This window comes from Leiobunum rupestre, chromosome 9 (assembly GCF_980474605.1).
Source record: "Leiobunum rupestre chromosome 9, qqLeiRupe1.1.hap1, whole genome shotgun sequence".
Classification (NCBI taxonomy): Eukaryota; Metazoa; Arthropoda; class Arachnida; order Opiliones; family Sclerosomatidae; genus Leiobunum; species Leiobunum rupestre.
Genome location: NC_143392.1, coordinates 38,611,460 through 38,639,148, shown reverse-complemented (window position 1 = coordinate 38,639,148; position 27,689 = coordinate 38,611,460). Strand labels below are relative to the sequence as shown.

Genomic DNA, 27,689 nt, shown 5'->3' with positions numbered 1-27,689 from the left:
CGATTATAGGGTTAAAACTTTTTATTGGATTCTTTAAAAAAAAACAACTTTACAGAAGAACGAAGTTGCGCGTCTTTGCATTCTGTTTTAGCATAAGTCTATAGTTACATTTCATAAGTGTGTCAGATAGTTGACTTTATTACTTATAGCTATGTGAGGACAGAGGTAGACTGGACGTCATATCCAAATAGATAAGCGCCTCTCATGAGAAAATATACAACTTATAAACAAATAACGTGATGGTTTTACGCCTCGGCATACGCTCATTATTATCTTCAAAGCAACTTATACTTAAATATTTGAGGTATTTGATATATTAACGGGTAACGCCATTAGAGGCCTACTTTTTAAATAATCGCAGTCTTGGCAGATGGCGCCAATAGTCAAGAGACGTCTAAATTTTAAAGTCTAATACACCGCGAAACCCTTAAACTTTATGTAAAATTTTTTTGGCAGTTAAACTTTGGTTTATAATTTTTGGCGGTAAAAGTTTTTTTAATAATAAATCAAAGTATTTAATCCCTTCGCACCAAAAAGTGGAAATTAAAAATATAATAGGCCCTTCAATAAAACATCTTCAAGGAAATCGCCAAAAAGTAATATATCCCTGAACCAGGACCTGAAAGTACTGTTTATTTGGTGCTTGTTGAAATAATGAACACATTCCACCTGTACGGTATGCAAAAAGTGTTTCCTTTTAACCCGGTAGCTTTCAACAAGCACTAAATAAACAGTAACTTGCAGGTCCTGGCTTTCGAAAATATTACTTCTTCGCGATTTCCTTGAAGATTTTTAATTGAAGGGCTTATTTAGCCGAATGACTTGGACCAAAAATGGCTCTCAGTAAAACTTTAACACGCGGAACTGTGATAAGTAACTGACATTTTCATGGAACATAACTATAAACTTATGTTCTTAATTTAGGGCCGCGCCAATCTTATTAAGGCTTTCCATGATGAGCATGACTTGTACGTCTTGGAAAACCCTTTTGATATTGTCGGAGTCCGTAGCGGTGGTGTAATGCCAATAACATTCCCTGGTTTGTTTTTCCCCTTGTAAATCGTAGTATAATTCGGCAGTGCTGTACCTAACGTTTGGTTTGGCTTTGTTCGTTATGGACTGCAATTAAACAATGCATATGAGGAATGGTCCTTTGCACCTTGGACAAGTAAACTACTGGCGCGCCACGGTGCCCGATATTGGAAAGATTTCTATTGAAATATTAAACAGGTGCGCGAACAAAGAATATTTACTTATACCATGGACTAGCTAACAACAGGGACGGCCAGAGTCTGAAAAAATATAAAAAGAACAAACGGAGACGCACTCTAGTGGCGCTCGCGCGTGTAACAGGAAATACTTGTATAGGTGGTGATTCAAGAAAATAAATTGAAATCTTCTCGCGTTGCTTCATACTTGGGTGGAAAAGTTTCCCGAATATCTCGTTAGGCGAGTGATGCATTAGAGGAATGGGATTTTTGCTTATTATTAGGTCCAGAAGTTTAGTTGTCCAAGTTTGCACAAAGCTATCTATTTTTATACAGTTTACCAAAAATTTTTCTTTTATGAAACATCTTGCTCTGTGGTAATCGTTGTTGTTATCACCAGCTAAATAATAATTTATAATTAATTTTATGATCACGAAGTGTAGTATCAGAAGTAAATAGGAAACATCGATTTCTTGGCAGGTTTGAAGCTAGTTGCGGTAGACAGGAATTTCCTGCCAAACGGCTATAGGTGGTATTCACGAGAAGATGGCGGCCATTGCTCTAAGGTAAATAGTTATGGGAGAAAGGGGGATGACACTTGCCTTCCACTACAGCGATGATGACGTCACGAGAATGCACCCTATATTTTCTTTCGTAACGTATTTTGAAAAGGCTCTTTGAACTTGCGAAGATGCATGTTTCGAGCGCATAATAATAACACGAGTAACTATAAGAATTATAAGTGTGACCCTATTATAAAATGTTTACTACATTCTTTCAGAGCCGAGACGCCAATAATCATCGAAATAACGTCAGTAGGTTACCACTTCTTTCTGGGAAAGTAATCGCCTTGGAGGAGTAGCGAAAGGGTGGAGAACTTGGTTTCATCAATGGCTGGAGCCCCGCCCCAAATGAGAGGCTCAAACGCCCTTGGAGCGCCATGCAATTCAGACAATTAATGTAAGGTATTAATGTTATAGTCTCCATAACCATAAATATGGCGCCAAGGGAGTTTATATTTTAATAAGTTAATAATATTTTTCGAATTTCACATCTAAACGCTTTTTGCAATTTGTGACCATTATCGGATTGGTTCAATTTGAATATGATCGGAAGGATTTGTCTAACCAATAGGATAAGATTATGCTGTTGTTATTTCTACTTATTTGTCTGGAAGTAGTAAGAAAGAAAGCTAAGAGTTTCATACTTATGATATTAAGATTATAGGGAGGTGCATTCTTTTCTTCACGAAATATATTGTATACTTCTGGTACTACGAATATGATAAACGCGAACGAAATTGTTCCTCTCATATTATAGTAGAACAGAAATCGGGGGTCTAACCACTTCAGAAATAGTGTTCAATTAAAGAGAAATCATAAATATCCTCTAAATCTCGAGAATTAAGAAAATTTTCAATGAGAAAAATCGAAACTATTGAGAAGTAACCAAAATAATCAGAACTTTCAGAAATACGCTCCTACGCATTGTAACCCGGCCACCTGAATTAATGGCTTTAAAAGTCGCTCGATGACTTAGGCCTAAGGTGGTGCCTTGGGTATTAGCCTAGCTGATTATTATTTTTTATTTTTATATTGAGTAATTTCGGAAATATTGAGTAATTTTGGACATATGGAGAAATAGCGGAAATATTTTTTTAAACAATTGAAATATCGAGAAATATTGGACATATGCAGAAATATAAAGGAAATATTTGGATATCAGAAATCTCTTGTACATTTTTCCCAAAGTGCCTAGCTCCTCGACCAAACACTCGGGTCAGTTAGGTTACGCCATTACTTTACTGTTTGCCTGTAAATATCATCTATACTGACAACAAGCCAATGTACTAGATGACTAGCCCTTTTTCCAAATGTGGCGTGATCAATTACAGAGATAGCTTACATTCCGACGAAGGTAACTGGTAATCCTCGAAATCTGGAAAGTACTTCTCCAGCGAGTGACCTTCCTTGATTTTCTTCTCAAGAACATCTTGTTTGTTCAAGAACAGTATGAAACCGGATTGTCGCAGAAACCTGCGTGATACGAATCGAAAGTATGTACTTGGCGTCGTCGAACTACCTTATTACGTGAGCCACGACGAACCTGGAAAACCATACTTCCTCGAATACTTTAATGGCTTCCTGAAGTCTGTTAGTCATGTTATCCTCTCGAATTCTGGTGTCGAATCCGCTGGAGGCTACCAGAAAAAGAACTGCCGTAATGCCGTCGAAGACCTGGATCCATTTTCTCCTTTCCCCGCGTTGTCCACCGACGTCGAACATGCTAAAGAGCCACATTCAATGAACGAATCGCTGGATGGTTATCTTCGGACCACTTACCAGAACTGTTGGCTTCCTTTGCTTTGCCCGACCCTGCTGGGGACTTTCACCTCGAACTCTATGTTCTGAATTTCACTCGTCCTTTTTCTGGCGCAAAGGATATCCTACAATAGATCCATTAAACTAGTTAATCTTCGGTAACTACTTAGATTGATATTGGAAGGTAACCTGGTTAGATGGACTATAAGATTCGTTCCTTATTACGTCTACTTTTTCTAGAAAACTAAAGGAACGAGAATTAGTCATTTCATTTCTGTTTTTGTAGAAATAGTCGTTTACTATTTCGCAGAGTCTATCAGTTGAAACTCGTTGGACCTTCTATAAACTTCTTGAATGCCATCGTCAGCCCACAAACGTTTTACGTGGTCGAAGAACTCCTTAGGTTCGAGAATGCGATTTGTTCATAATGGATTCGAAGTAAAAATGGTATTTTACAACTCACTTCCGAATATTGATACTCGCCCATCATGTTAATGTTATTGACAAAGTCTAAGCTGTCCTTGTTATCCTGGTTGACTAGCTGAACCGGAGGTTGTAAGAAGGCCATGTTTCCGCTTAGTTCCTGTAAAAGATGAATTAACAGCGTATGTTTTTGACTCCATTATGGTTTCATTGTTGTACTTTAATAGCCTCCAAGACGTTTCTTCTAATTTCTTTAACTTTTTCTCGTCTGTCTCTACGCAAAAGATTTGAATGAGATTTTATTATAATAATTACGATAATAATGGCCCCGAAGAAAATGATTTGATCTAGTGTCCAAATTTGGATCCAACTGGAATCAATACCCATCCCGTTAGAATCCAATTCTGTTTGGATCAAATAATTTGCATCATAACGGAATAAAGTTAAATTTCATTGCATCAAATATAAGACTTTTTGGATTGTAATTTTCGATCAAAGTCGAGTTTGGATCAGTCCAATTTGGAAATCAAATTTGATTCAGCATTTTCGTAAGGGGTGAATCAACACGATCACGTACTCGTCACTGAACCCTCCCTGCATATGTAAAATCCTCATTTGTTTTATTATCGTTGTTTTCCCAGATTCTCCAGGACCTACAACAAGCGATACATATTTTGTTTGAACTGAATTTCTGCAAACAAAAACATTTCTATGAACGATATTGTTACCTAAGAGTAGCAGTTTGATAATGCTCTTGTAATCTTTCATCCATTTGTTTATCTTTTTGTCCAAAACCTTGCTGGCCTTTTTCCGTGGGTCTTCCGGTTTGAAGCAAATCATCTCGCCGAACTGACTGCTTGAGGAAATAAAACGTGGAATACACAAAGTATTTCTCTAGGTTGCCGAAATATGTAATCCTTAGATAACATTAACAAAACGTCGTCTTAGATTATAAAAAAATGCGTTACGTAATTTGAGGAACAACACAATGGAAAATACCCATAATTACGAAAATTGTACGAACTTTAACGCATTTTTCCCCACATTCGGTATTCAATCATATATTGTATTTACAAAATAACCCAACAGTGATTTTACATCAATAGAACAAACATTGTAACGGAAGCTATGTACAGCTATTCTTCCTTCTGTAACCGTTTTCTTATCTAGCAAACACCGGTACTTCACGTTTTCCCCATCGAAATAACGCGTCAACTACCGTAATCGTCTTGTACCTTTTTAGCTGGGATTCCTGGTAATCTTAAATGGGTGTATGTCCACGACGATGTGTTCGTTTCGCGCGAAGCCAATGCCGATCTGAACCATGTACTCAACCATAGATATTTCTGTTTCGTCGATAGTGATTTTCTCACTAAAAAACTAACCGGGGAAAGGTAGCGATTACTAGTGACCGTTCCCGCGAACTGAAGTACAACGCGTCTTGCACCTTATCAGCGAATCTGTCGACAGGTTGAGAGCAAAGTACGTTCCACTCTTTTTAAAAAGTACGAAGACTTTCTCGGAGTGTTTAAAGGAAACGGTATACCGGCGTTATCAATTGTATTTTTGCAGATATGATTCCGATGAACAACTACTCGAGTGACTCTACCAACCGTTTAGCCGCCGATTACTCCTTGTGCGGCGAGGAAAGATTACGGATTTATTGAATGCCGGGCTTAATGTTAATCCGCTTTGGGCTGGACCATATCTCGGTCGCCCATCAAGCCCGATTTATCTAGTGCCATTGACTGAGAAGTGTATCCCGGAGGAAAGGTTGATAATATCGATTTATTTTGCCCATATTGGTGGTTTTTGGTTTGTGGGCGCTGCCACAAATTGTCGGGATGAATCTAGTTACGCGTTTGTCGCTCGTGGTTCCCTCTACGATGTTATCGGAAGTTTCAATTGTCAAACTTTGATAATGATCGTTCGTCCCCCACGTATTCCATCTCAACACTCAATAGTGCGGTGTTATTATCGATGATTTTACTACAGAGTGACAATGAAAAATTCGTTTCCCCCTTTTTATTAATACAATTAAAGATTGTAATTATCTTTAAACAATGCACGCCCGAAATCTGACTGAAGAACTTTCTTTAGCTACCCGGTTTCGTAAACTAGTTTTGCCCCTGTGGAAACAACGCGTTTGTTTCTTCCGATGTCAAGGATATCTGGTTGGTTCTAAGACTGTTTTAGGAAATAATTATTCAATTTCTCCCGAAACGTGAAATAAAAAAAACTTTGGGTTACAATCAGGTTTCGTTAGGTTTATGATTGGGTTAACCGACGCAAAATGCTAATGCTAGTAGCCGGGTTCGCTTTTCGAGACATACAACCAGTTTTAAAACGACCCGTCTGTTTTAAGAAAGTTGTTGGTACTTTAACTGATTGCGCCCTAGTCAAAAATTAAACAATCATCCGTAACTATCCTCATCTTGGAAAGGTCACTAGCGGGTGAGAACAAGTCAAACCAACTACTTGAACTCGTAGATAGTTTCCGAACCTTTGTCGCGTATTTGTCTGGCATATTCCGTCTTCGCGATGAAGACTATCACGTGGTTCCCTTTTTTATGAATATATTTTTTGCGTGTGTTACGTATGACCCGGTTGGAAGTCGAAGAGAGGCGATAGGTATAAGCCGGTGAAACCGGTTCTGTTAATGGTTTTAGGCGAGGTGTATTTTTTCCGTTCTTAGCAGTGGATCTAAATGCGATTTGCGAAGTAATATGGGGGCTTCGTGATTCGGTTCTTTAAAGAGTAGAGCACCAGAAATTTGTACAGGTTTGTGAAAGTCGTGGATTACGAATTTAAATCGTCAAATCGAATCTAATCCCATAAATTAGTGTCAATGTTTTGATATTGATAGAAATTTAGAAGGCTGTTTGTTTCGTATTATCACGGACGCGTAATTTATCGTAAAATATTTGTCTCCAATTGGTATTCCGCGTAGCAAAATGCCATCCTTGGCTCAAAGCCTTGGTTAATTACAATTGTATGCAAAATAATTGGTTCCTTAATTTTTGCGCCCATTTTAATCGCGTCGTATCCGTAGGACGGGGCAACCGCCATGATCTAGGTCGTTTCAATTAACGGGTCTATTTACAGCGATCGAGAATTCGATTTCACCTTGGTCATGATCGAGGTATATTGTACAAACCCCCCTACTAACGCGGCGATGTGGAAAATTTAATTGATAATTGGAACCGCGACATTATCTAGGAAGGGTAATTTACTAATACACCGAAGAGAGAGAGAGGAAAGGTTACGCGTATTCCAACCATAAGCGACGCCGACCAAGGTGGTTCCTCAAAAGTAATTACGCCCGGTAAAAAGCGGACACACCTATGTAAGACACGATAGCTGCCGAAACGAAATGAAAAAAAAAAACCACACAAATCTTGATTTTTGTAAATTAGAGAATGAAGGGGGGAGGGGATGGGTCGACACAAATCATCTAGTGTGAGGTGAGTTAGTGGAAAAATTAAATACGGAGAAAAAAGTGTTTAGGCTAGTGTTGCGTTGCGCTACAAGTTCCAGTTGTACGCTCCTAGCTTCCGGAAGGCTTTCTTGATCTGGTTGAGGTATTTAGGTCAGGGAAGGGAAATCAGACACACTGGTCCTCCACGCCATTCGCGCATGCTGCCAGCGCACCCCCCCCCTCGGTTACTTTAAAACAAATTTTCATCCTTAATATTTAACTTGTGATTTCCTCCCCCCCCCCCCGTTCGTGTTCTTACTTTAGGTACCCCTCCCCTGTGACGGCGGTGGTGGTTCTGCCTTACCCGCACTCTCAGCGTCGTCTTGGAAAGTTACGCGCGCGATTCCAATCACGGAGCAAGTGCCGCTTTTGCTAGGATAGACTTTTGCAATTTCTTTTTCTCGGACAGCCTAGACTAGAAAGTCGCCCTCACACTCGGTGATCTTTTCCCTCCGCGAGCTCCAGAAGGAACTCGCTAAGATCCACCACACCATGAGGCTCTGGTTGGCGGTTGCAGTTCTGCTACTGGGTAAGCGCTACGTTTTTGTATAATCTTTATCACGCTTGTGAAAAGAAATCGAAGAATTATTTAACTATTAATTATTTCGTTTTGAGAAATTTTATTTAAAACTTATGGGTATGTGGCAGTACGAATCTTTTAAGGAAATTTTTACGTGAAAATTTCAAAAGTTATATTTATCTTTATACGGAGATTTTTTTTAAGGGTAGATTTGTTTTTTTTTTATCACGATAGTATTTGGTATCTGGTACTGCTATTGTGTATTATTCCCCTTTTGTTTTTATGCTACGGCGCGTGTACCCAATTCTCTCTTAGTTTAACGTCGTAGAATTTAAATACGCTAGCGTGTTTAAAAATTCGGACCATGATTTTTACGAGATAAAAATAGCGTTTTGAAATAGGCAAATGAGAAGAGAATCTCGTGTGTTTGCTCTCGAACAATTGAATCTCGAATTTATATTATCCTAGATTCACTGGAGTGAACCGAGTTTACTTTATACTTTTGTTTATGGCGATATATCTTGGAAAGTGTGGCCTCTCTTTAAATCAATTTCCATTTATAATTGCAACTTTTTCCCAAAACGGCATTTTTCCCGCTGCTCGGGAACGAAGCCTTGAAAGTGATAATGTGTTAAAATTAAAACCACCTTAGATCGGAATTTTACAAACCCCGTACGTGATTTTTAAACTTGAAAAAACTATTTATATTTTAAAAAGGGATAAATGGTTCTCAATATACCTAAGTTAAACGTAGTAATGTTTCCAGGCGATTTCGGATAGCCATCTAAAAAGGAAAAACAAAAATGATTCGCACTCAACCCAGCCTGAATTTTAAATTTCAATAAAGCGTTTTCTTTGTCAAATATTACATTTGCCCGGAAGAGATTCGTAGGTTTAATGGTAATAGATTTAATTCGTGACATGTACGAGACTTTTACTGCAAAAATCTTTCAAGTGGCATTTACCTCAATTTGGCCTTTCTTTATGAGATTTTTGTAATTTTTCAAATTATAGTTTTTTTTTACCAGAAAAAAAAACACTTCAAAGTTTATGGTACCATATTGTGCTAGGATTGAAAATTTTCAACAGGAAATTTTGGTAGATTGGATAAATATTAAGTATAATTTGGCTTTCACGTTGTCTTTCAAGCGAGTTTAAGTATTTTTTCTCGTATGGGCGTTAGTAGACTTTTGTATATTGGACCCTTTGCCAAAATTGGAAGATGCTGGTAGGGCACTTGCAAGATTCTGTATCTCAAAAATTATTCATTCTAGTTCCAACCTGTTTTCGTTTAAAATAAATTTTGGCTCCACCTCCCCAACACAAAAAAGTTCCCCATCTTTAACTCGTAAATGGGCTTTTATTTTTCAATTAGTTTTGTAAATTTTATTAATTTTTATTTTCGTTATTCACGCAACCCGTTAGCATTTACCGATACTAGAGCAATAACGGTTACTTGGCAACGTAGCCAATGGGCGCAAAAATTAATATTTCAAGTTTTGAAATTTCTGAACCGGTATATTCGGTTGTCAAACCATACATACACCGATTACATTTTCTTGAATACATTATTGTGTATTTATTTAAAACGTCGGAGATCGTGATAGTTTTAAATTAACAATATAATGTAACGTATTTAGGAATAATAACGATGGCTAAAATATACGTGAACTTCTTTTACAAATTTGTAAACAATGGTGTGGAATTGGGAATTGGGATCTATTATCTGCCCCAGGGCATATCTCGGAGAAAGTTCAACCTGTTTTTCCAAAAAAGCAACTTTTTTACATCGTGGAAATAGGTCCAAATCTAGCAAGGCTGGTCCATATACTGGGGTGTTAAGACTTTATTAACATTTTAGTTTAGAAATATTGGTGCACGAAATATTTAGGTGTACGAACAATTTGGTGCACGTAATATTAAACAAGATTTATCATCTGAAAAGTATAAAATGGATTACATTACCAATTATACATTTATTAACGCTGTTTTTATAAGATACGTTTCTCAAGAAAAATAATACAGGAAAATACATTATTATAGAGACTTTCTATAATTATTACACAGGGAAAATATGATTTATAAATCATAATTTTAACAATTTACATTATTAGAAATTGATCAAATACTAATGTACAAGTCGTAGACTTTTCTTAAAGGGAGTAGATTTTTAGATTTAGTTTAAATATGCAAAATTCTCTCATGGGATAGGTCCATGTCTGAATAACAGGGCGTTGTTATTTTAGAGCTCAGTAGATAATTTCGTCAAGTAAAAGTGCCAAGCAAGACGCCTATATTTTGGTAATTAAAAATGGAGAGAGAGTAGCTTACAGCGGGAGGTTTCTTGGATTGCGCCCCTGCCCTATTTACATATGTCAGCTCGCCATGGGATTCTTAGACGCTTTCTCCGGCGAGCGTTTGAAGAGTTCCAATATTAATAAAAAATGGAACTTTCTTCTTAGAAAAATTGTCGTTATAAATAGCATCAGTATTTCATTTTACCCAAAAACAAATTGACATGTTGCGACACTATCGGTGTCTTCTTTGAAATTGTGTCGCTTGTATTTTTATAACTCATTTTTTAAACTTAATTCGGGACGATGGAATAGGTTTATTGGGTTTAATATTAATTCTGTTTAGATATTTTTATTTAAATTATTGTCAAGGAAATAAATTATTTTCGGTACAGCATTGACGTAAATCCGACGTAGGTTAACCCATGGCCCAATTTCCATTATTCGTCAAGATCTAATTTAATTATGATATTGTACTTTGAATATTAATATTGTTGAATATTAATTAAGGTTAACCCTTTCTTTATCTTCTCAAGGTTGCGTAGGTACGGGTGTAGCGAAATTTGCTTAGCTGGAAGTAATGGCCAACTTTTATTTGCGTTTATGTAGAAGCGGTTATCAAAAATTGGGCGTAGTTATCAGAATGCTAATGAAAAAAATGGGGTCTAATTAAAAACCGGATGGTCTCGAAACCAACATTAAATCTCTCCTTCTGTAAAGCGAAATTTGGGTGAATTGTAACGGAAAGTTCTGTCTCAGATTCTTTTTATGCCAAACTTCACGGTACGTCGCTCGATATCACTCAAAGAGGAATTTGTCATTTGACCATGATTATTAAGCGGAAACCGCTAAGGTAACCGTTAGAATTCCCCTTCCTTTTCGCACGCTTTTTAAGGATTTCGAGGCCTTTGGTTTGTCCCACCTCACTCAAGATCATCGTTTCGTCGTTTTAATATCGAAGCGAGACAAACGGATGACCAGCGAGGAGAATTACATTTTCTAGATTGTTAGTCAAGCGTTGACGCGTTATCGTGTCATCGTTAATTGCTCATCGAGTCGCGGCGCTCATTTGGCTCGTGGAAAGCTCCTTTTTCCTTCCCCGTATCGTTAGGGTTATTTGTTAAATAGGCCGTTCAACTCCCTCTGGCGGAAGTTTTGTTTTCTAAATTGCCCCCTCCCTTCCTCGAGCTTAATTAAAGCAAATTTATTCCGTTTTCTGGTCGCTTTCTCGGCGCCCCATCTGCCCTCGTCCACTCGTCGTCCTGTTTCGTTGAACTGATATTGTTTTAGAGAGTCTAATTATCGAAGTTTGTCATTCGTAAAAGTGTGTCGGCTTAAACAAAGTCATTTTTATCAAAATTTATACGCGAATTACTTCGGTTCAATCTGGTACGGATATAATCGCTCGTTTCTGATCTTAATTGGTTATAGTTTACGAGTCTTTCTGATGGAAATTGACCATTTATTAAATTCTAGCTCGTTGATTTAGAAAATAATTGCAGTTGTTTTCGTAAATTTATTTCTCTACTCATGCATTTTATTAAAATTTTGTACCAAATTGAAATAGGATCGTTGTAATAATGCAAAGAGACATTTGGATAAGTTGTTTGTAAAAATCCCTTCCATTAGAAGGTTCACGGTACATTTGGTCATGATGGCTGCCTTTGCAGGTCGTACTAGTCTATGAGCTACCTATAGTTTGTGTCAATACCTTTAGTTTGTAGTGCTGGCACTAATTATTTAAACAATTAACGTTGAAAATATTTCTCCGATAAAAAGATTAAATTTGCGATATTAGGATGATAAATTTTGGGCCCAATTTAAAAGAAATATAGCAAATCGTTCCAGAAACAGGTTGAAAACCCCGGCTTGCGACGAAATTAATATTCGACTTTGAAAAATATCTGCTCTTAGGCCTTGTATGTCCTTGGAAATACGTCCAGAACCCTTTCTAACGACACGAACGACCTCGAAGATATTCGGAGGTCATCAATCAATTTTAAACCGGGCACCCTTCGGATTGATTCGCAGAAACGACCCGGATGCGAGAACATTTTCTAATAAGCGCCCCGTAAATTTCTAATATAAACGTATCGAAAGCCGCAGACTTTCGAATACCGGTCTTTGAGACGTGTGGGTTTAGTCTAGACGACCGTGTTGTCTGTTATAAATGATTTAGTTATATCGTACCTTGATATCTTGATATTCTAGTTTTTGCCTTCGCGTAGTACTAACACGATACTCTAAATATCATGGTTAGAAAGCGTATTTCTTTAAAATCGAAAATAATGGCTTTTCGCTTAGTCAAAGGAAAGTTTTTTCGTTATACACAGGCCTATCAAGAACGAATTTTTTTTCTGTATCCCGAGGAAATATTTTTTTAAGGACACCGTCAACACGGATGGCTGATGTTTAGGGTCGTAACGAATCCAGCCAGAGACAAATGCGTCGTAATCAACCTATATTTGTATTTTTATATTTACGTCATTCCAAATAATATTTTATTATTTAGCGAGCAATCTTTCTAAACGTTGTTAAAATTCTGAAATAAGTTCTAATTGCGATAGTGTATTTAATGCTTAGGGGTAAATAGGGAATGTATATCACTAGCATCGTTGTTCCCTGTGGTAGGGCGTGGGTAAATCTTGAAGGATAGCAGCTAGCCATTAATTATTTCTAATAGATCCTGAAAAATTTTAAGAGTCAATGTACTGGCGGGTGAATTTTAAATTAGCTTTCGTTTTATATTTTAGAAGATCTTGAACCCGGTTTAATTCGTAGTTGCGTTTCACGTACGCGTATGGTTTGCAAACCGTGGAAAAGCGAAAAAGTCGCAAGTTGCACGTAATTCGTATAAAACCCACGCGAGCCCCGCAGAAACGCCACTTCTATCTATCAATATTCCGTCGAAAGTGAACCACCCTTTTTTTAGAAACTAAGAGTGGAAAAAATAATCTTTCACTAGCTGAACCCTGGTGTTAATGTCAAAGGAAAATCCGTAAGAAGATATATACGCCTCCCCCTTGTCTCGCGAGCTTACAACGTACAAGCTTATTCAACGGCAACGCCACGAGAAAAACTAGTACATTAGTGAAAGCGTTCTCTGTCGACCCCGTTTGGGGCGCACTTTTACAGTCATTGCCCTACTATACCAGTCCTTCGCTTCTCGAGAGAACCAGTTGAAACAACTCCCCGTTTAGGAATCTTCGCCTTTAAAAATAGACGAGAATCTTTTACAAATTTGATTCGGAAAGAGTTGATTTCGGGCCCGAATTCGCGCCCACTAGGGCTCGAATATACGTGTTTATTTGACCCAAAATGTATCCGACAAAAATTCCGATTTTTGTTCCCAAATTCTGGGTTTTTCTGTATAGTTCTTAGATATGCAAATTTTCGCGACCCGGTCTTTATAGGAACGACTTTCCAATATTTCTCGTTCTCAAGTGGGTCGTAGGTTAAAGAGGGGCTTGTATTATTATTTTTTCTTTAAGTTTCCAAATCGTTACGGCTTTCCTGGAACCCTTCTAACTAGTTTTCGTAGCGGTAAACTTCCTTTTGCAATTGAAAGAAAAAGTTTCGAAAAGAAGCCACAACCACGGATATCTTCGGTGTAATTTAAATCGCTGAAGAGGACAATTTTTTTCGATTTCTTTATCAATAAGGGCTAGTTTTCACTAGTACAAAAACTCCGCGACGGTGAACGATGACGCGAAAAATGTATCAGGCCTAACGGAATTTTTTTTTGCGTCTATGTTGGCTGTCGCGGCGTTTTGATCTAGTGAAAACTAGCCTTAAGAGTAACGCGCTAATATATAACGTTCACTTAGAATTTGATATCTTACGAAATTCCTTGTATTATTTTTAGGAGTGTTCTTACCCTGCGGAACCGAACATAATGTGGTACGTATCTTCTCCGCGGAAGTGTATTTATATTAGAGAATGCGTCTTGATCCTTGTATTTTTTTCAACAGCAAAAGAGACAGGTCAGAAGAGGGGGTCAAACCACGGCGGCGCCCGAGTACGAGTACGAGTACGAAGACGAAGAGCCAGCCCCAGCCCCAGCCCCAGCCCCAGCCCCAGCAGTCTCCTACCAAAGGAGACCCGTAAGTGTTCCAGAGAAGAAACAGGAAGAAGTAGCTAGTCCCGTGGTCAGAAACGAACCCGGTACTTCCATCCGGAGGCCGCAAGCGCCACCGGCCCCCACCTACGTCGAAGAAGAAGAAGCCAGAGGGGGCCTTCCAGACGATAGTCCGGACTACGATCTTCCGGAACCGGTTCGTCTACCGCCCGGTCAACGAAAGCCTAAGACAACGACCAAAAAGCCAGTCACTTACAGACCGTACGTACCAGATCCAAATAACGAAAACCCCGACGAAGGCTTCTTTAATGCCGTAACGACCAGCGGTCCACCTCGTACCTTTTCTAGACGGCCTTCCACCAAACCAGCCACTACCACTACTAGTGCCCCTCAAACTCAGGCTCCTAGAAGTCCTGGTCGACGACCGGGAGCCAACAGGCCTAAGCCAGCAGCCGCAGCAGAAAGACCAGCTGAACCCGTTCGGCCAGGTGCCCCCGCTCGACCAGCTGCCCCCCCTCGATCAGCGGCTCCCGCTCGATCAGCTGCCCCCGCTCGTTCAGCTGCCCCCGCTAGGTCTTCCGCCCCCTCCTCTGCCGGACCTCCTCCGGACGATATTATTTCCAGAATATTAGGTGGTCAATCTCCCCTGGAAGCTAAGCCCGCCGCTGCCGCTGCCGCTAGACCCAGCCGTCCGGCCAGGCCAGCGAAGCCCACCACTACAACCACCACTGAAGTTCCAACGACGACGGCTAAGCCCAAACCAGCCCCGGCTCGTGGACGGCAAGGAAATCGCAGAGGGCTCGGTCGTACGACAGCGGCTCCCAAGCCGACTGAACCAGCAGTTGAAGACGACGAAGACGAACCGGTTGTTTCATCGCCCGCTCCAACCAGACGCGTTTCGGCGCGACCAGCAGCTGGAAACCGCAGGAGACCAGGTGGACCGAGAGGGAGGAAACCAACCACGGCTGCCCCCGAAGACGAAGAAGAAGTAATCGAGAAGCCAACCACTCCGGTCCCCAAAAGGAATCCGTCCGGAAGTAGGGTTCGTTTCGCCGTAAAACCCCCGAAACCCGCTGTCGTTTTGGAACACCCTGATGACGAAGACGAATACGAAGAGCAATCCGTTCCTAGAGAAGTGACGCAAAGAGCCCCACCTAGACCCCCGACGACCACGACCACCACCACAACTCCCAGACCAGTGGTTCGTTACGGAAACTCTTCCAGACAAGCGGCTTCCACCGAAAAGAATAAGTTCCGAGGTCGTTTCAGGCCAAAGGAGAGAGACGACGACGATGATGGTTACGAAGAAAGGCGCTATCGACCGAGAGACCGTGGTTCCAGAGGCAGAGGTCGTGCCGGCTCTTCCCGCTACAGGGACGACGACTACGACGATGAAGATTACGACGACTACGATAACGCTCCCAGTGGCCGAAATCGTGGAGGAAACAGGAACAGGAACAACGGACGCGGGAGAGGCAACCGAGGAAGAGGACCGACAACCTCGCCGAGACCATCCACGAGAGTTCCACCTGTGAATTTAGAGAAACGCAAAGATGGCAGGATTATCGACTACGAAGGTGATCCAAATTTCCCTTTCGAATTGAAAGGATTCAGTTTGGTGGACTATCCTTTCTACATCACCCTCCCGGAGGACATAGACTTCAACTGCGACGAAAGACACGATGGTTTCTACGCCAGTATTCCTCATTTCTGTCAGGTACAGTTACAAACCGGCGTCTCCTCTTTAGAGTGGGTGGGGTGGGTACTGGTGAGGTATATTTATAATCTTCGGAAACCATATTGTTATTTTTCATTCAAATCCACTGAGGGCGTAGTTCGCTGAGATATATTCAAACGACGACTAGTATAAATAGAAATTAATGTTTAAAAATTAAAGCTCCTAGTAATACGCCCAAAATGTGGTCACAGAGGGGGAAAGTGGGCTACTGGAACCAACGGACACCGAACGACCACAATGGAAGGAACGAATATTTTAGCCGCTGGCGATATTAAAAAAAAACTAAACTAGTTTTTTAAATACTTTCTATCGTTACCCGTAGTCTCTCCACTTTTGAATGGTGACGCGTTACCGGCTTCGGCGATAAATACTTTATATATACCATAAGGTTAGCTGGGTGTGTCCATTTTTGGTGAACTTAATGTTTTAGACTATTAGAATCCCGTGTGGAAATGGCGGATAATTTCGTTTTCCGGTTCCTTTCATCAAAATGATTAAAGTTGAGGCCTACATCCACGCCTCTTAACTTGCAAAAAAAGTTGTTTCCAATTATTTGAATGAACGGTTACCTAGAATTTCCAATGACCCACATAGCCGTCACGTAGAGAAAATTCGAAACTAATTGTGTTTTTTGTTATTTTATGGCAAATAGGTGTTCCATTACTGTCACTCCACCAATAGATACAGCTTCTTGTGTCCAAATTACACCTTGTACGATCAAACCACGTTTACGTGTCGATTTGCCAACACCGTCAATTGTCCGAAATCGGCCGATCATTACGACAGAAACGACGCTCTCTACCAAGTGAAAACCACCGAGGCGCCGATCACCACGCAGCTGATTCCGGACGAGAAACCTCCCAAGAAACAGCGAAAACCATCCAAGGAATAACTTGATTACGCGTCGATTAATTATAGCATAAATTTAGAGAACATTAATTTCGTTTGTTGTTATTATAAAAAAGCCGCCAAAGTTGTCATCCCTTAGGTTGTTATTTTTTCATCGTCCGATAAAGGTGGATCTTGCGGATGGTTTTTCAGAAAAAGAAAATAGAAAAATTCCTTCAAAAAAATCTCAGCAAAAATGAACATTTCTGTGATGTAAAAGCGCATTTACTTTTGCGTTGTAAATAGGAAAACCAATTTCATATTTTCTCTAAATAGAGAGGGAAAATATTTTCGGAAATTAAAAATAATTCTTTATTGTTTTTTTTACATCATCGTTGTTTTTAATGTACTAAATTATCGCGGTTGTAAGCTAAAGCTACGAATTGCATCCTCGTGTCAATGATTTTTGAACTACTGTAACAAGTAGAGTACCCGAGGTGTTTATTGCCGATTTCGTTCAAAGTCGGGGGTAATGTAGACTTATATGAGATTTGAAATTTCCCTAAAGGAGACGTTGCACTACCCATTCGATTTGCCATGGCAACCGGAAATGTTTTTGACCACTTAAAACAAAAATAAGACTAGATATTTTACCCAAAAAAAATTTAAATTTTACCCCAAAAATTTTCCAATTTACCGAAACTTTATGAAATTTACCTAAATGTGGTCCAAATTACCCATTTCGTGATTTTAAATTTTTTTTTTTTAAATTTTGTACCCTGTGAAACCGAGAAAATCCCATGCTTTTTTAAATGAAGATTTTTTTTGTTTTAAGTGGTCAAAAACATTTTCGGTTGCCATAACAAATCGAATGGGTAGTGCAACGTCTCCTTTTGGGAAATTTCATACCTCAAAAAAGGTCTACATCACGCCCGACTTTGAACAAAATCGGCAATAAACACCTCGGTATACTCTCCTTGTAAGTGATTATCTTTGTAAATTGCTAAATTAATTAATTTGAATAGCTATTTTTATCAAAGATGCTCCGAACTCAACCTCGAGCGTCAAAAACTTCAAGTGCCTCGAGGTGAAATCAAACCTTTGGGTTACTGTCGCTTTTCAAAGTCAACCAGTTCTATCTAGTCCTTATAACCTCTAGTGATATTATAGATAAGCTTTTATTTGAATAGCTTGTTAATCAAAAAGCTAAATTAATTAATAGAGGTGAGCAAGTGGAGGCTCCTGTCTAGTTGCATTATCTCGTACTAGATGTCGCTAGCTTATAAATCAAAACAAGTTGAGTAAGCATCAAAATCTAGCCTAAAAGGTGTGGCTAATTGGGAATTTCTCGCGTTGATTGGCTTTTAGGAACCACGTGATTATTAGCTTATTAAACACGTGGTTTCGTGAAGCCAATAGATCGCAGACAACTCACCTTTGCTTAAAGTCCCCGGAAGGTGCTGCCACCTAGAAGCATTTTTGTAAACTTTTTTGATAAAGCCGCCACTTGCTGTAAGGCAGCGCCTGGAAACGTGTAGCGGGAACTTATTGTGTGGACAGTCTGCACCTCATACAAGTTCCTCTTACAAGTTTATGGTGCTGCCTTAGACTGTCTATTTTAACTAGATACAATATTACTACAAAAATTAGACAAGTATATAATGTCTCTTACAGAGAAGTATCGGTCATGTTATTGATTTGAAACATAATTTCGCATTCTGCTTTGTTTGGGCTTAAAGGGAGTATGAACGTCTATATTTATGATGGATCAACGAGTTTGACATTCTGCTACCAGTTGTAGCTCTTGTTGGCAGGCGATTTTTCGATTTCGTTCTCCATCACTTGTGCCAAGACCTGTATTGCCCTGACGAATAATTAATTAACTAAATTTAATCCGTTAAAACCAGATATAATAATTTTTATTTTTATTTAATCATTTTAATATTGATTGAATAATTTGAATATTGATTGAATAATTTTAATATTGGTTTATCATTTTAATATTGATGTATTAATTTTAATATTGATTTATTAATTTTAATATTGATTTAATCATTTTAATATTGATTTATTAATTTTAATATTGATTTAATCATTTTAATATTGATTTAATCATTCTAATATTGATTGAATCATTTTAATATTGATTGAATCATTTTAATATTGATTGAATCATTTTAATACAGATTTAATCATTTTAATATTGATTTAATCATTTTAATATTGATTTAATCATTTTAATATTGATTTAATCATTTTAATATTGATTTAATCATTTAATCTAATTGAATCAAGATTTAATCTAATTTAATCCAGATTTAATCTAATTTAATCAAGATTTAATCTAATTTAATCAAGATTTAATCATTGGAATCACGATATAATCAAATTTAATCATGATTTAATAATTTTAATCTTGATTTAATAATTTTAATCTTGATTTAATAATTTTAATCTTGATTTAATAATTTTAATCTTGATTTATTCATTTTAATCTTGATTTATTCATTTTAATCTTGATTTATTCATTTTAATCACGATTTAATCTAATTTAATCACGATTTAATCTAATTTAATCATGATTTAATCTAATTTAATCACGATTTAATCTAATTTAATCACGATTTAATCTAATTTAATCACGATTTAATCTAATTTAATCACGATTTAATCTAATTTAATCACGATTTAATCTAATTTAATCGCGATTTAATCTAATTTAATCATGATTTAATTATTTTAATCATGATTTAATCATTATAATCATGATGTCCTAATAATCATGATAGTGACGTGCCCCTCGGGTCAACGGCGAAATATCCGGCAAATAAACTACGGCACCCAAATTCAAAGCAAGCGAGTTGAAACCATAGAAATAGAAATGAGATTAGAACCACTGCGCTATCCGGTAATCTCAAGGAAAACGGGCATCCTAGAAGCTAGGAGCAACAAACACAACACCCCACACAAGGAGAACGCAACCCGTCAAAAGTCGTGGATTTCTTGTGTACGTTTTTCATTGGCTGGGGGAAAATTCGAAAATTGTCTTCCCCCCGACCGTAAAACGTTCAGCGTAAAGGCCCGTGACGCTCGTCCAATGAAATTCGTGTTTAAAGGCTAGCTGCGTTCTCCTTGTGTTTGTTGCTCCTAGCTAGAAGGCTGCCTTGAGAGTGGAATCGCTACTAATCCACGCAGAAGTGCGCCATCTATTAAAACAAATTGAAGATTTAAGTTTTTTTAAATAGATGGCGTGCTTCCACAAAGAATATTGGCGATTCCACTCTCATGGCAGCCTTCTAACTCGTACATCTCACCACAATCTAACCATGCTTCTAGTCTCATTTCTATTTCTATGGCCTGACGTCGTTCACTTACTATAGGTTTCTTATCACCTGTTCTCGGACTACCAGTGTACTCTTTTTACCCTAAAATGTTTCATTCTCCGGTCCCGGGGATGAGAATTACACCGGCCCATAAACTATTCGCTTGTTCCGGAGTACTAGGGTTATTCTGTTTACTCCTTCTGAAAAGGAGGTGTACAGGAGTAAATTGTATTTTGTCGCCTGCTAGCTAAAAACGTTTTTACTCCGACTCAAACTATTCGCCACAACAGAATCGGAGTAAAATGACGTCATAGCCTTACTCTTCTTACCCTACTCCCAAATCCCGGAGCAAGCGAAAAGAAACCACCTACTGGCTACTGTAGTTTATTCTTTCAACGTGAAATATCAATCATGAACATAAATAAGCGGAAGAAAAACCAACTGTTATACATACATATTTTTATTAATTTATAACAAGCATTTAATATTGGGCTGTCTTCTGTTTCTTATATTAAAGTACAGAGTTAATTTTTGAATTTTTAAATTATTTTGTTCAAAAATTCTGAACCATTTGAAACGAAGAGGATAAATGAAGTTGTATATTTTATATAATTTAATCCATATGATTTAGAGCAATACGTGAAATAAATATTATCTGAGACCGGGAGTTCATAAAGCTAGGCGTATTCAACCCATGCCATCTATTAAAATTAATGTGAAGCTGAAATTTAATTTAAAATCCTCCTTTTACCATGGCGCTATCTATCGTGCATTTGTGAAACTAAACGGACGCCGCAAAAGGTATGGCAGCCAATTAAATTTATCATAAATATAAAAAATAAAGAAGTTGGATCTCTAAACGTATTAGTTTACCCACTAACCAAAGTTGAATACTCCTAGTTTGATGAATTCATTTGGTATTTCTAACAGGTAAGATTTATTTTGGTATAAATGATAAAAATTTAAGAATGGCAGCTAGGAGCAACAAACACAAGGAGAACGCAGCTAGCCTTTAGACACGCTAACGAAGGGTTGTGTACGAATTTCATTGGACGAGCGTCACGAGCCTTTACGCTGAACGTTTTACGGGCGGGAGGGAAGACAATTTCCGAATTTTCCCCTTCCGATGGCAGCAGGCGCTAAAGAGTCTAGCCAATGAAAAACGTACACAAGAAAATCCATGACTTTTGACGGGTTGCGTTCTCCTTGTGTGGGGTGTTGTGTTTGTTGCTCCTAGGTGGCAGCGTATCTCAAATTGGGGAAAAGTTAATTTAAAAATTTTAATAGAAACGACAATTCGGAAGGCCCCGGGGTGGTTGACATTTAAATATAATTATTATTGAACCATGGTTTAGACAATCCTGAGATTTTCATTTGAAACTATACATGTAATGTTATATATCACAGTGTTTGGCGGATGGAGAGGGCGGGTTTTCATGAAATAACAGCTTTAACGAGCCCATATATTATCGCTTTTTTAAAAATTGTTTTTAAGCACCATATTATTTTGATATACTTTTGAAGTTTCTTTAAACCGTCGAAACTTAACTCCGGGTCTTCACCTTATCTAACGAAAAATGTTTAAATGAAGCATAATTTAATTTACCGGCATGAATAAATTGAACGTAAACGGTTGTTGACCTAATGTACAAAATAATGATTACTAGAGTATTAGTCTACTAAATTGGTACATAGGAACTGTTTAGGTGATAACGTAACCATATATAATATTTCTTTCGGGGCGGGGGGAGGCGATAGTGAAGGTGAAACTATTTATAAATGTTTAAAATACATTTTCTTTCGTTTGGAAGACAACGAATTTTTAACTATAAGTCATACCAAAATAGTACAGTTTTCCATGTACAAAATCGCGAAATTTACATTTGTACAAAACTTTTTTTTACATGTATATAATTAACAATGTCATACATGTTCGGGATATTCAAAATATATCTGAGAAATATTTCGTTTCCAAAGTAGAACTCGGTTTCCCAAAATGGCACTTTACTAAAATACTTCTTACGGAGCGTTTTTACGTTATTGCAACATTCTTAGGTACCTTGTTTCTTGCATGAGCGATGAGAGGGTTGAATTCATGTCGTTAATGACCATGTTTGAGGTGGTGAGCAATGACGGCGTACCCGGTTTCGAGGTGGCTCCGTAACTTGGGGTTTTGTCCGCGTTATCAATGGGCAGGCACGGCTCGGTGATCATCGCGATGGATGGACTGTTCGGAGCCATCGGTTGAGATAGCGAGGAATTGTCCGTCATTCCTTCGTGTATGCCTTCCATTACCAGAAGATCGGGATTGTCCGTGCTACTAGTGACCTTGTTGCAGCCCGGCGAAAATTCCGCCACGTTATCGTCCGCGGGTTCCATAGGAATTGGATGGTTCGCGCTACCCAGTTCGGAATTTTTCAACGCCATCGAAATTTGATTTGCAGGAGCTGGTACTTGTTGCGGTACCGGTATTAGTGTATTTTGAGACACGGGCATTGGCACGGAGGGAACCGCGTTAGCACCGATTGGCAATTTAGTGGAGTCCGTATCGCTTTTAGCGCTACAATTTGAGTCTTTACTCGAGATGAATTCTTGGCACTGTTGAACGTATTCTAAAGTCCTCTGATAAGCTTCGGGAGGCATGTTGGACAAGGATGATTGGCTGACGCTTTTGCATTGAATTTCGGGTTTCAAGTTTGTTTTGCAACTGCAACAGGACGCTTTCGACGATGGGCTTCGAATGGACGGGTATTGCTGGTACGAACCGCGCGGGCAATGATGGGGTTGTTGCGCAACCTGATGTTGAGGCACGTTGTTGGGGTTCATTTGATTTTGATTGTAATAGCCATTGTTGTATTGATGTGGACCGCATTGGCTTCCCTGAGGTTGACCGTATTGTCTATTTGGCTGAGCGTACGATTGATGAGAGCAAATGCTCGCGCTGGACATGTTGCTTCGATAGTAGTCGTTAGCAGGGCCGACGGTACCGTAATGAGGCGCGTAGTTTTGATTCATTGTCGTGGTGGCTAAATTAGGATTCGGGTGATTTTGCATCGGGTTCATAGAATGCTGGCTATTTTGAAGGCACATTTGTTCCATATTCTGTTGAGCAGTTCTAACATTCATATTTGGCGGGAGTTGTTGTTGGCACACGCTCGGATGTTGGTTCATGTACTGATTATGAATCGGACCGGCTGAACTGCAAATGGATGAGTTGGCTGGCGGTTGTGGCGTTTGTTGCATCGGTGGGGATGTTATAGTCAACGAACTATTATGCGACAGATGATAGTAATTGTACGTGCACATGGAAGGGTTTTGATGTTCGTGAGGTATGGCTGGTCTCTGTTGCGAGCCCATACACGTAGAACCATTGTTTATTGGCGCTCGCGAACCGTTGTTCCAGTTCATTCCACTAGCGTACGAATGATTAGACGGGTACAACTCACTTCCAATACGTTGATTCGGGTGCTGACTAGCGGAATAATCAGTTTGATTTTGCGGATTTTGGTTGTAGTAACTGTTGTTACAGCAGCCGGCGGAGTTTTGGCTGAAGGGGCTCGATTGCATCCCCGAGTTATTATGGTAATGTTGAGGTACTTGCTGATGAAAATTATGGTTTGGTTGAGGATGCATATGTTGGGGCATAGCGGCCGATTGAACCTGCATGGGGATGGGGCCTGATTGTACTGGTAGCTGTTGATGGTGAATAGGGTGAGGTGGTTGTTGACCTTGTCGTGACATAGGATGCGCGGGTTGGTGCATCGAATGTTGGCCTTGTTGAGGCGTTTGATGAAGACCTGGTTGAGGAATGTGTGGTGGTTCTTGCTGCGTTGAAGCTGTTGGAGGCACTTGCGGCGGACTCATTGGTACGACAGGTTTGATTTGATTATTGGACTGTTGCATCGCTACTGTAGTCGCGTTTACTTGTCCTTTATAAGAATTATTGTTATTTTGAGTTTGAGCTTCGGGAAAGTTTTTATTTTTAACCGGAAGAACTTTCGGTTCCTCATAAGGCACGATATTTGGTACAGGTTTCACATCCACCTGCATTTGGTTATTCATGCAAGTCACCGATCCTTGAGTGGATGCCGGTGATACTGGCATTTGTTCGCAAACTGGTTCTACCCTTTGCACTTGGTTGATATATCCAATCATCTCGTCGGGAAGTACCAAATCCAAGTTCTCTTCAATTGGTAGGTTTTCTTCACACTGGTCGAGAACGATATTTTCGTTGGGATGCATGTTAATTCCATTCACTTGGCTCTGTTGAGAAGCGCCGTTAGAAGGAGGCGAATTTTGAGGGGCACCACCGTTACAACTTCTAGCCGGACTAGTCCTTGACTTTGGAACCACGCTAGAAGGTCTCAGTGTTGCCGAGCTCTCTGCCCTGGAATCAGTGTTCATTGGCGTAGTGGGAGTTGGCTGGTAACCTTGTCTACTGAGACTCAAGTTCGAAGTACTGGCCAAAGCGCTACCCTGTCTTTGCACGACGAGGTTGGAGGTCTGGGCGAGGTGTTGAGCTGCCAGAGCTCTCGAATGGATCCTCTGCAAATGGGCGGTAACACTGGGAGGTAGACTCGACTGGCTATCGCTGGATTTTCTGGAACTCCCCAAGGAAATCGGGTCGCACGGAGAATTGACTCTCGGAGGCAAATGGTGGGAGCTTTCGCTTTCTCTTCGAGCCTGAGCAGTAGCGGTACTTTTAGTGCTCTGAGTACTTTGATTACTCTGAGTGCTGTGGCTCAGATCAGAGCACATACTACTGTAAAAAGAGCTTACAGTACTACTGGTGCTGCTGTCCCTTCTGACATTTGCCGTGGTTTGAGTATTTATTATGGTTGTCTGCTTGGAATTATCTCCTGTTGGTAAAAGTTAATTTGTTAGGCGCTAACTCGTAAACGTAATTGGTTTAAATTATCTTCATACCGTTTTTAGTTGAAAATGAGATATCCATGAAGGACTTTCTTTGAGAGCTTCCCTTTGGTCCTGAATGTCTCGAATTACCTGTAAAGGAATCCAAATTTGAATAAGTTTTATGTTAAGTCATGAAAATTGATTAACTGTGCTCAAATTACCATCTCTGGAAGGTAGTATATTGGGAAACCAGGACCTTGGCGATCGAAAGGTGGCTTGTAGTTTGTTTTTCAGACGATTTCTTATGCTCATTTCTTCGTTATTTCTACTTGAACTTACGCCGCAAGTAACCGCCGCTACGATTTCGTCACCCTGCTGAGTTGTTTTAAAGGATTATTAGTTCTGACTTCTGAGTCAACAATTTTGAATAATTAAAGGTATTACTTCGACGCCAGTTTCGACCAAGTCCCAAGTGGCCTCCACGTCGGCCATTTCGTTTTGGCCACTCGTCGTTGAAACGCTGTTGTCGCTGATGGGCGCGTCCTCCCCGCAGTGATTTGGCAACCCTATGGAATCTGTCAGCGTGATATCTTCGCCGGGACTTCCAAGGTCTTGAGGAGAGCCTTGATCCTCGGACTTCATGCTGGGACTGGATAGCGACACCGATTTTATTCCTCCTTCTTCCGAATTTGGACTTCCTTGATTGCTCCCGGGATTGTCGTCCTTCGTATCGCCCGATCCGCCATCACCACCTTTATGTTTCTTATTCGCGTAAAACTCGGGACCATGGACTGTCTTCACGTGTTTCCGTAGAGAGCTGGGATCGGTGTAACGTTTCGTGCAACCGGGAGCTTTACAGACGTAAGGTTTCTGTTATAGAGATTTAAAACATTAGAATTTAGCCCCGTTTTCGAGTTAAAGAGAGAGTTGGCATTTACCTCTTTGGAATGGGTTCGATTTTGATGTTTGGCTCGATCCGACGCGTTACTAAAGGCTTTGGTACAACCAGGATATTCGCACATGTAAGGTTTTTCTCCCGTATGAGACCTCAAATGCGTTTTGAGATTTTCCAGGCGAGAATAAGCTTTGGAACACCCTTCAAACTACGTTCAGAAAAGCGCATTTAGTAGGGCGTCTTTAAGACAGCGAAAGGAAAATCGTGACGAATGTTTCTTACAGTACACTTATGGGGTTTCTCCCCCGTGTGTCTCCTCATATGCACGACCAGCATGTATTGAGCTTTGAAAGGTTTTTCGTCTCTCGAACATTCTTTCCAGCGACAGACGAATGATTTCTTATTACCGTGGATGTGATCGCTATTGATATGCTTCGGGAATAATAAAGTACCAACCGTTAGTGGCTGCGGGCCGATTTGTTTTGAAATTCTAAACAGGACCGTTTCTCTTACTTTCACCAGTTCCTCCTGGGTAGCGAATTCTTTGGCGCAATCTTTCCAATGGCAATTGGTCTCGATGAAATCACCCGGTTCGTCCTTGAGGTCGTTTGATCCGTCTTTGTCGTCGTCGTCGTGAGCGGAATTCAGATTCTTTTCCTTCTTGATTCTGGATAGTTTGCCCTCCTCCGTGTCAACGGTGCTGCTGACGACGTTGCTCGCCGTTTCTCTGCCCATCGGTTCCGTCTAGAGAAAAAACACCGGAGACTGTTAATCGAATCATTGACAAAATTCAAATGCCGTATAATAAATCGATTACGATTTTACGACAAGAAAATATGAAGATTCAATTAGGTACGACGCTTACTAAGATTAACCCGTCGAGTTTGTTGGAATTGTACGGAGAATACAAATGACTAGTCAAGAGAGGCTGTTGGGCGTTGGAGGGCATCATGACGGGGGAGCCGATACTGCCTTGCCTCATCAGATGGTGCAGCTGCTGCAATTGCGTCGGGACCGTCGACGGAGGGACTCCGAACGCTGGACTTAGGGTACCTGCTCGTAAATGACAAACGACAACGAAGACGTCTCTATAGTAAAATGCCGAGAGATGGCGCGGTACAGTTTGGAAGTGAATTAATACCTGCGGATAAGTGACCGTAAGATCCGCTGGCGCTGGAACTCCTGGAACCATTCAAGTACGACATGAGCGAATTTGGCGAGAAGCGGATCATGGAATTGATGTCGAAACACTCCGAATAAGGCGAACTGGACAAGGCCCTTTTGCGTCCGTATCGGAGTCCGGACCTAGGACTGGCCATTCTCGAACCTATATTCGTGTTAAATTGAATTCGTTAGTAATTGAAGATGGTTAACGACTTTTGTATTTTATTTACCATCGACGTAAAAGGGTAAGTCGTTACTGGCCATGGAACTGGGAGGTAATTGCGGGTGCATATCGGCCATGATATTCCTTTGATTGATGGCCGAAAGCTGTTGCAAGTAGTCCGATGAGACGGGCAACCCTGCGTGGAAGGAAGAAAGTTATTGCGGTAAAGCCAATTGTTACTATTCGAGGTAGTTCGACGTGCTGAGAGTGTTAAATTTCGTTTGATTGATAACCGCGAATGATGGGCGGTTTCTTAATTATAATTTGATGATTCTACGCGTCCTCTTCTACGAGAGGGACATCTCAAAGACGATTTATAACCGGGAAGAGATCGTTACATTG

General features: G+C 39.8%; 3 protein-coding genes across 9 annotated transcripts in view; 1 reads left to right on the top strand and 2 right to left on the bottom strand.

The window, feature by feature from the left end:
- Positions 1 to 3: 3 nt before the first annotated feature.
- On the bottom strand, positions 4 to 5,434 carry LOC149927407 (guanine nucleotide-binding protein G(s) subunit alpha-like). 4 transcript variants are annotated; one of them, XM_090159428.1, is made up of 12 exons: positions 5,188 to 5,432; positions 4,681 to 4,808; positions 4,530 to 4,605; positions 4,172 to 4,226; positions 3,993 to 4,112; positions 3,830 to 3,927; positions 3,719 to 3,773; positions 3,551 to 3,654; positions 3,315 to 3,494; positions 3,114 to 3,244; positions 1,550 to 1,608; positions 4 to 1,119 (listed from the first exon to the last, which is right to left on the bottom strand). In XM_090159428.1, the coding sequence occupies exons 2-12, from the start codon at positions 4,790 to 4,792 to the stop codon at positions 916 to 918; spliced, it is 1,194 nt and encodes a 397-aa protein (XP_090015554.1). In that variant the 5' UTR covers positions 4,793 to 4,808; positions 5,188 to 5,432; the 3' UTR covers positions 4 to 915. The 4 variants fall into 4 exon arrangements, with proteins under 4 accessions (XP_090015554.1, XP_090015553.1, XP_090015555.1 ...); XM_090159427.1 differs by having other exon boundaries at positions 4,681 to 4,805; XM_090159429.1 differs by lacking the exon at positions 5,188 to 5,432 and adding an exon at positions 4,977 to 5,181 and having other exon boundaries at positions 4,681 to 4,805.
- A 1,511-nt stretch (positions 5,435 to 6,945) lies between these two features.
- LOC149927406 (uncharacterized) lies at positions 6,946 to 17,272 on the top strand. Its single transcript, XM_090159609.1, has 4 exons — positions 6,946 to 7,959; positions 14,110 to 14,144; positions 14,216 to 16,039; positions 16,713 to 17,272. Exons 1-4 carry the CDS (start codon positions 7,923 to 7,925, stop codon positions 16,950 to 16,952), a joined length of 2,136 nt encoding a protein of 711 aa, XP_090015735.1. The 5' UTR covers positions 6,946 to 7,922; the 3' UTR covers positions 16,953 to 17,272.
- A 3,436-nt stretch (positions 17,273 to 20,708) lies between these two features.
- ci (transcriptional activator cubitus interruptus) overlaps positions 20,709 to 27,689 on the bottom strand; it is a 71,301-nt gene continuing 64,320 nt past the window's right edge. For 2 of the 4 annotated variants that reach the window (XM_090159607.1, XM_090159605.1), the window contains 10 exons: positions 27,355 to 27,483; positions 27,102 to 27,287; positions 26,826 to 27,016; positions 26,474 to 26,704; positions 26,243 to 26,392; positions 26,004 to 26,168; positions 25,510 to 25,935; positions 25,287 to 25,440; positions 25,138 to 25,215; positions 20,709 to 25,070 (listed from right to left, as the gene is read on the bottom strand). In XM_090159607.1, coding sequence (XP_090015733.1) covers positions 22,249 to 25,070; positions 25,138 to 25,215; positions 25,287 to 25,440; positions 25,510 to 25,935; positions 26,004 to 26,168; positions 26,243 to 26,392; positions 26,474 to 26,704; positions 26,826 to 27,016; positions 27,102 to 27,287; positions 27,355 to 27,483 — 4,532 coding nt within the window. In that variant the 3' untranslated portion in view covers positions 20,709 to 22,248. The remainder of the gene's footprint in view (positions 25,071 to 25,137; positions 25,216 to 25,286; positions 25,441 to 25,509; positions 25,936 to 26,003; positions 26,169 to 26,242; positions 26,393 to 26,473; positions 26,705 to 26,825; positions 27,017 to 27,101; positions 27,288 to 27,354; positions 27,484 to 27,689) is intronic. The other 2 variants (XM_090159608.1, XM_090159606.1) reach the window with 2 other exon arrangements.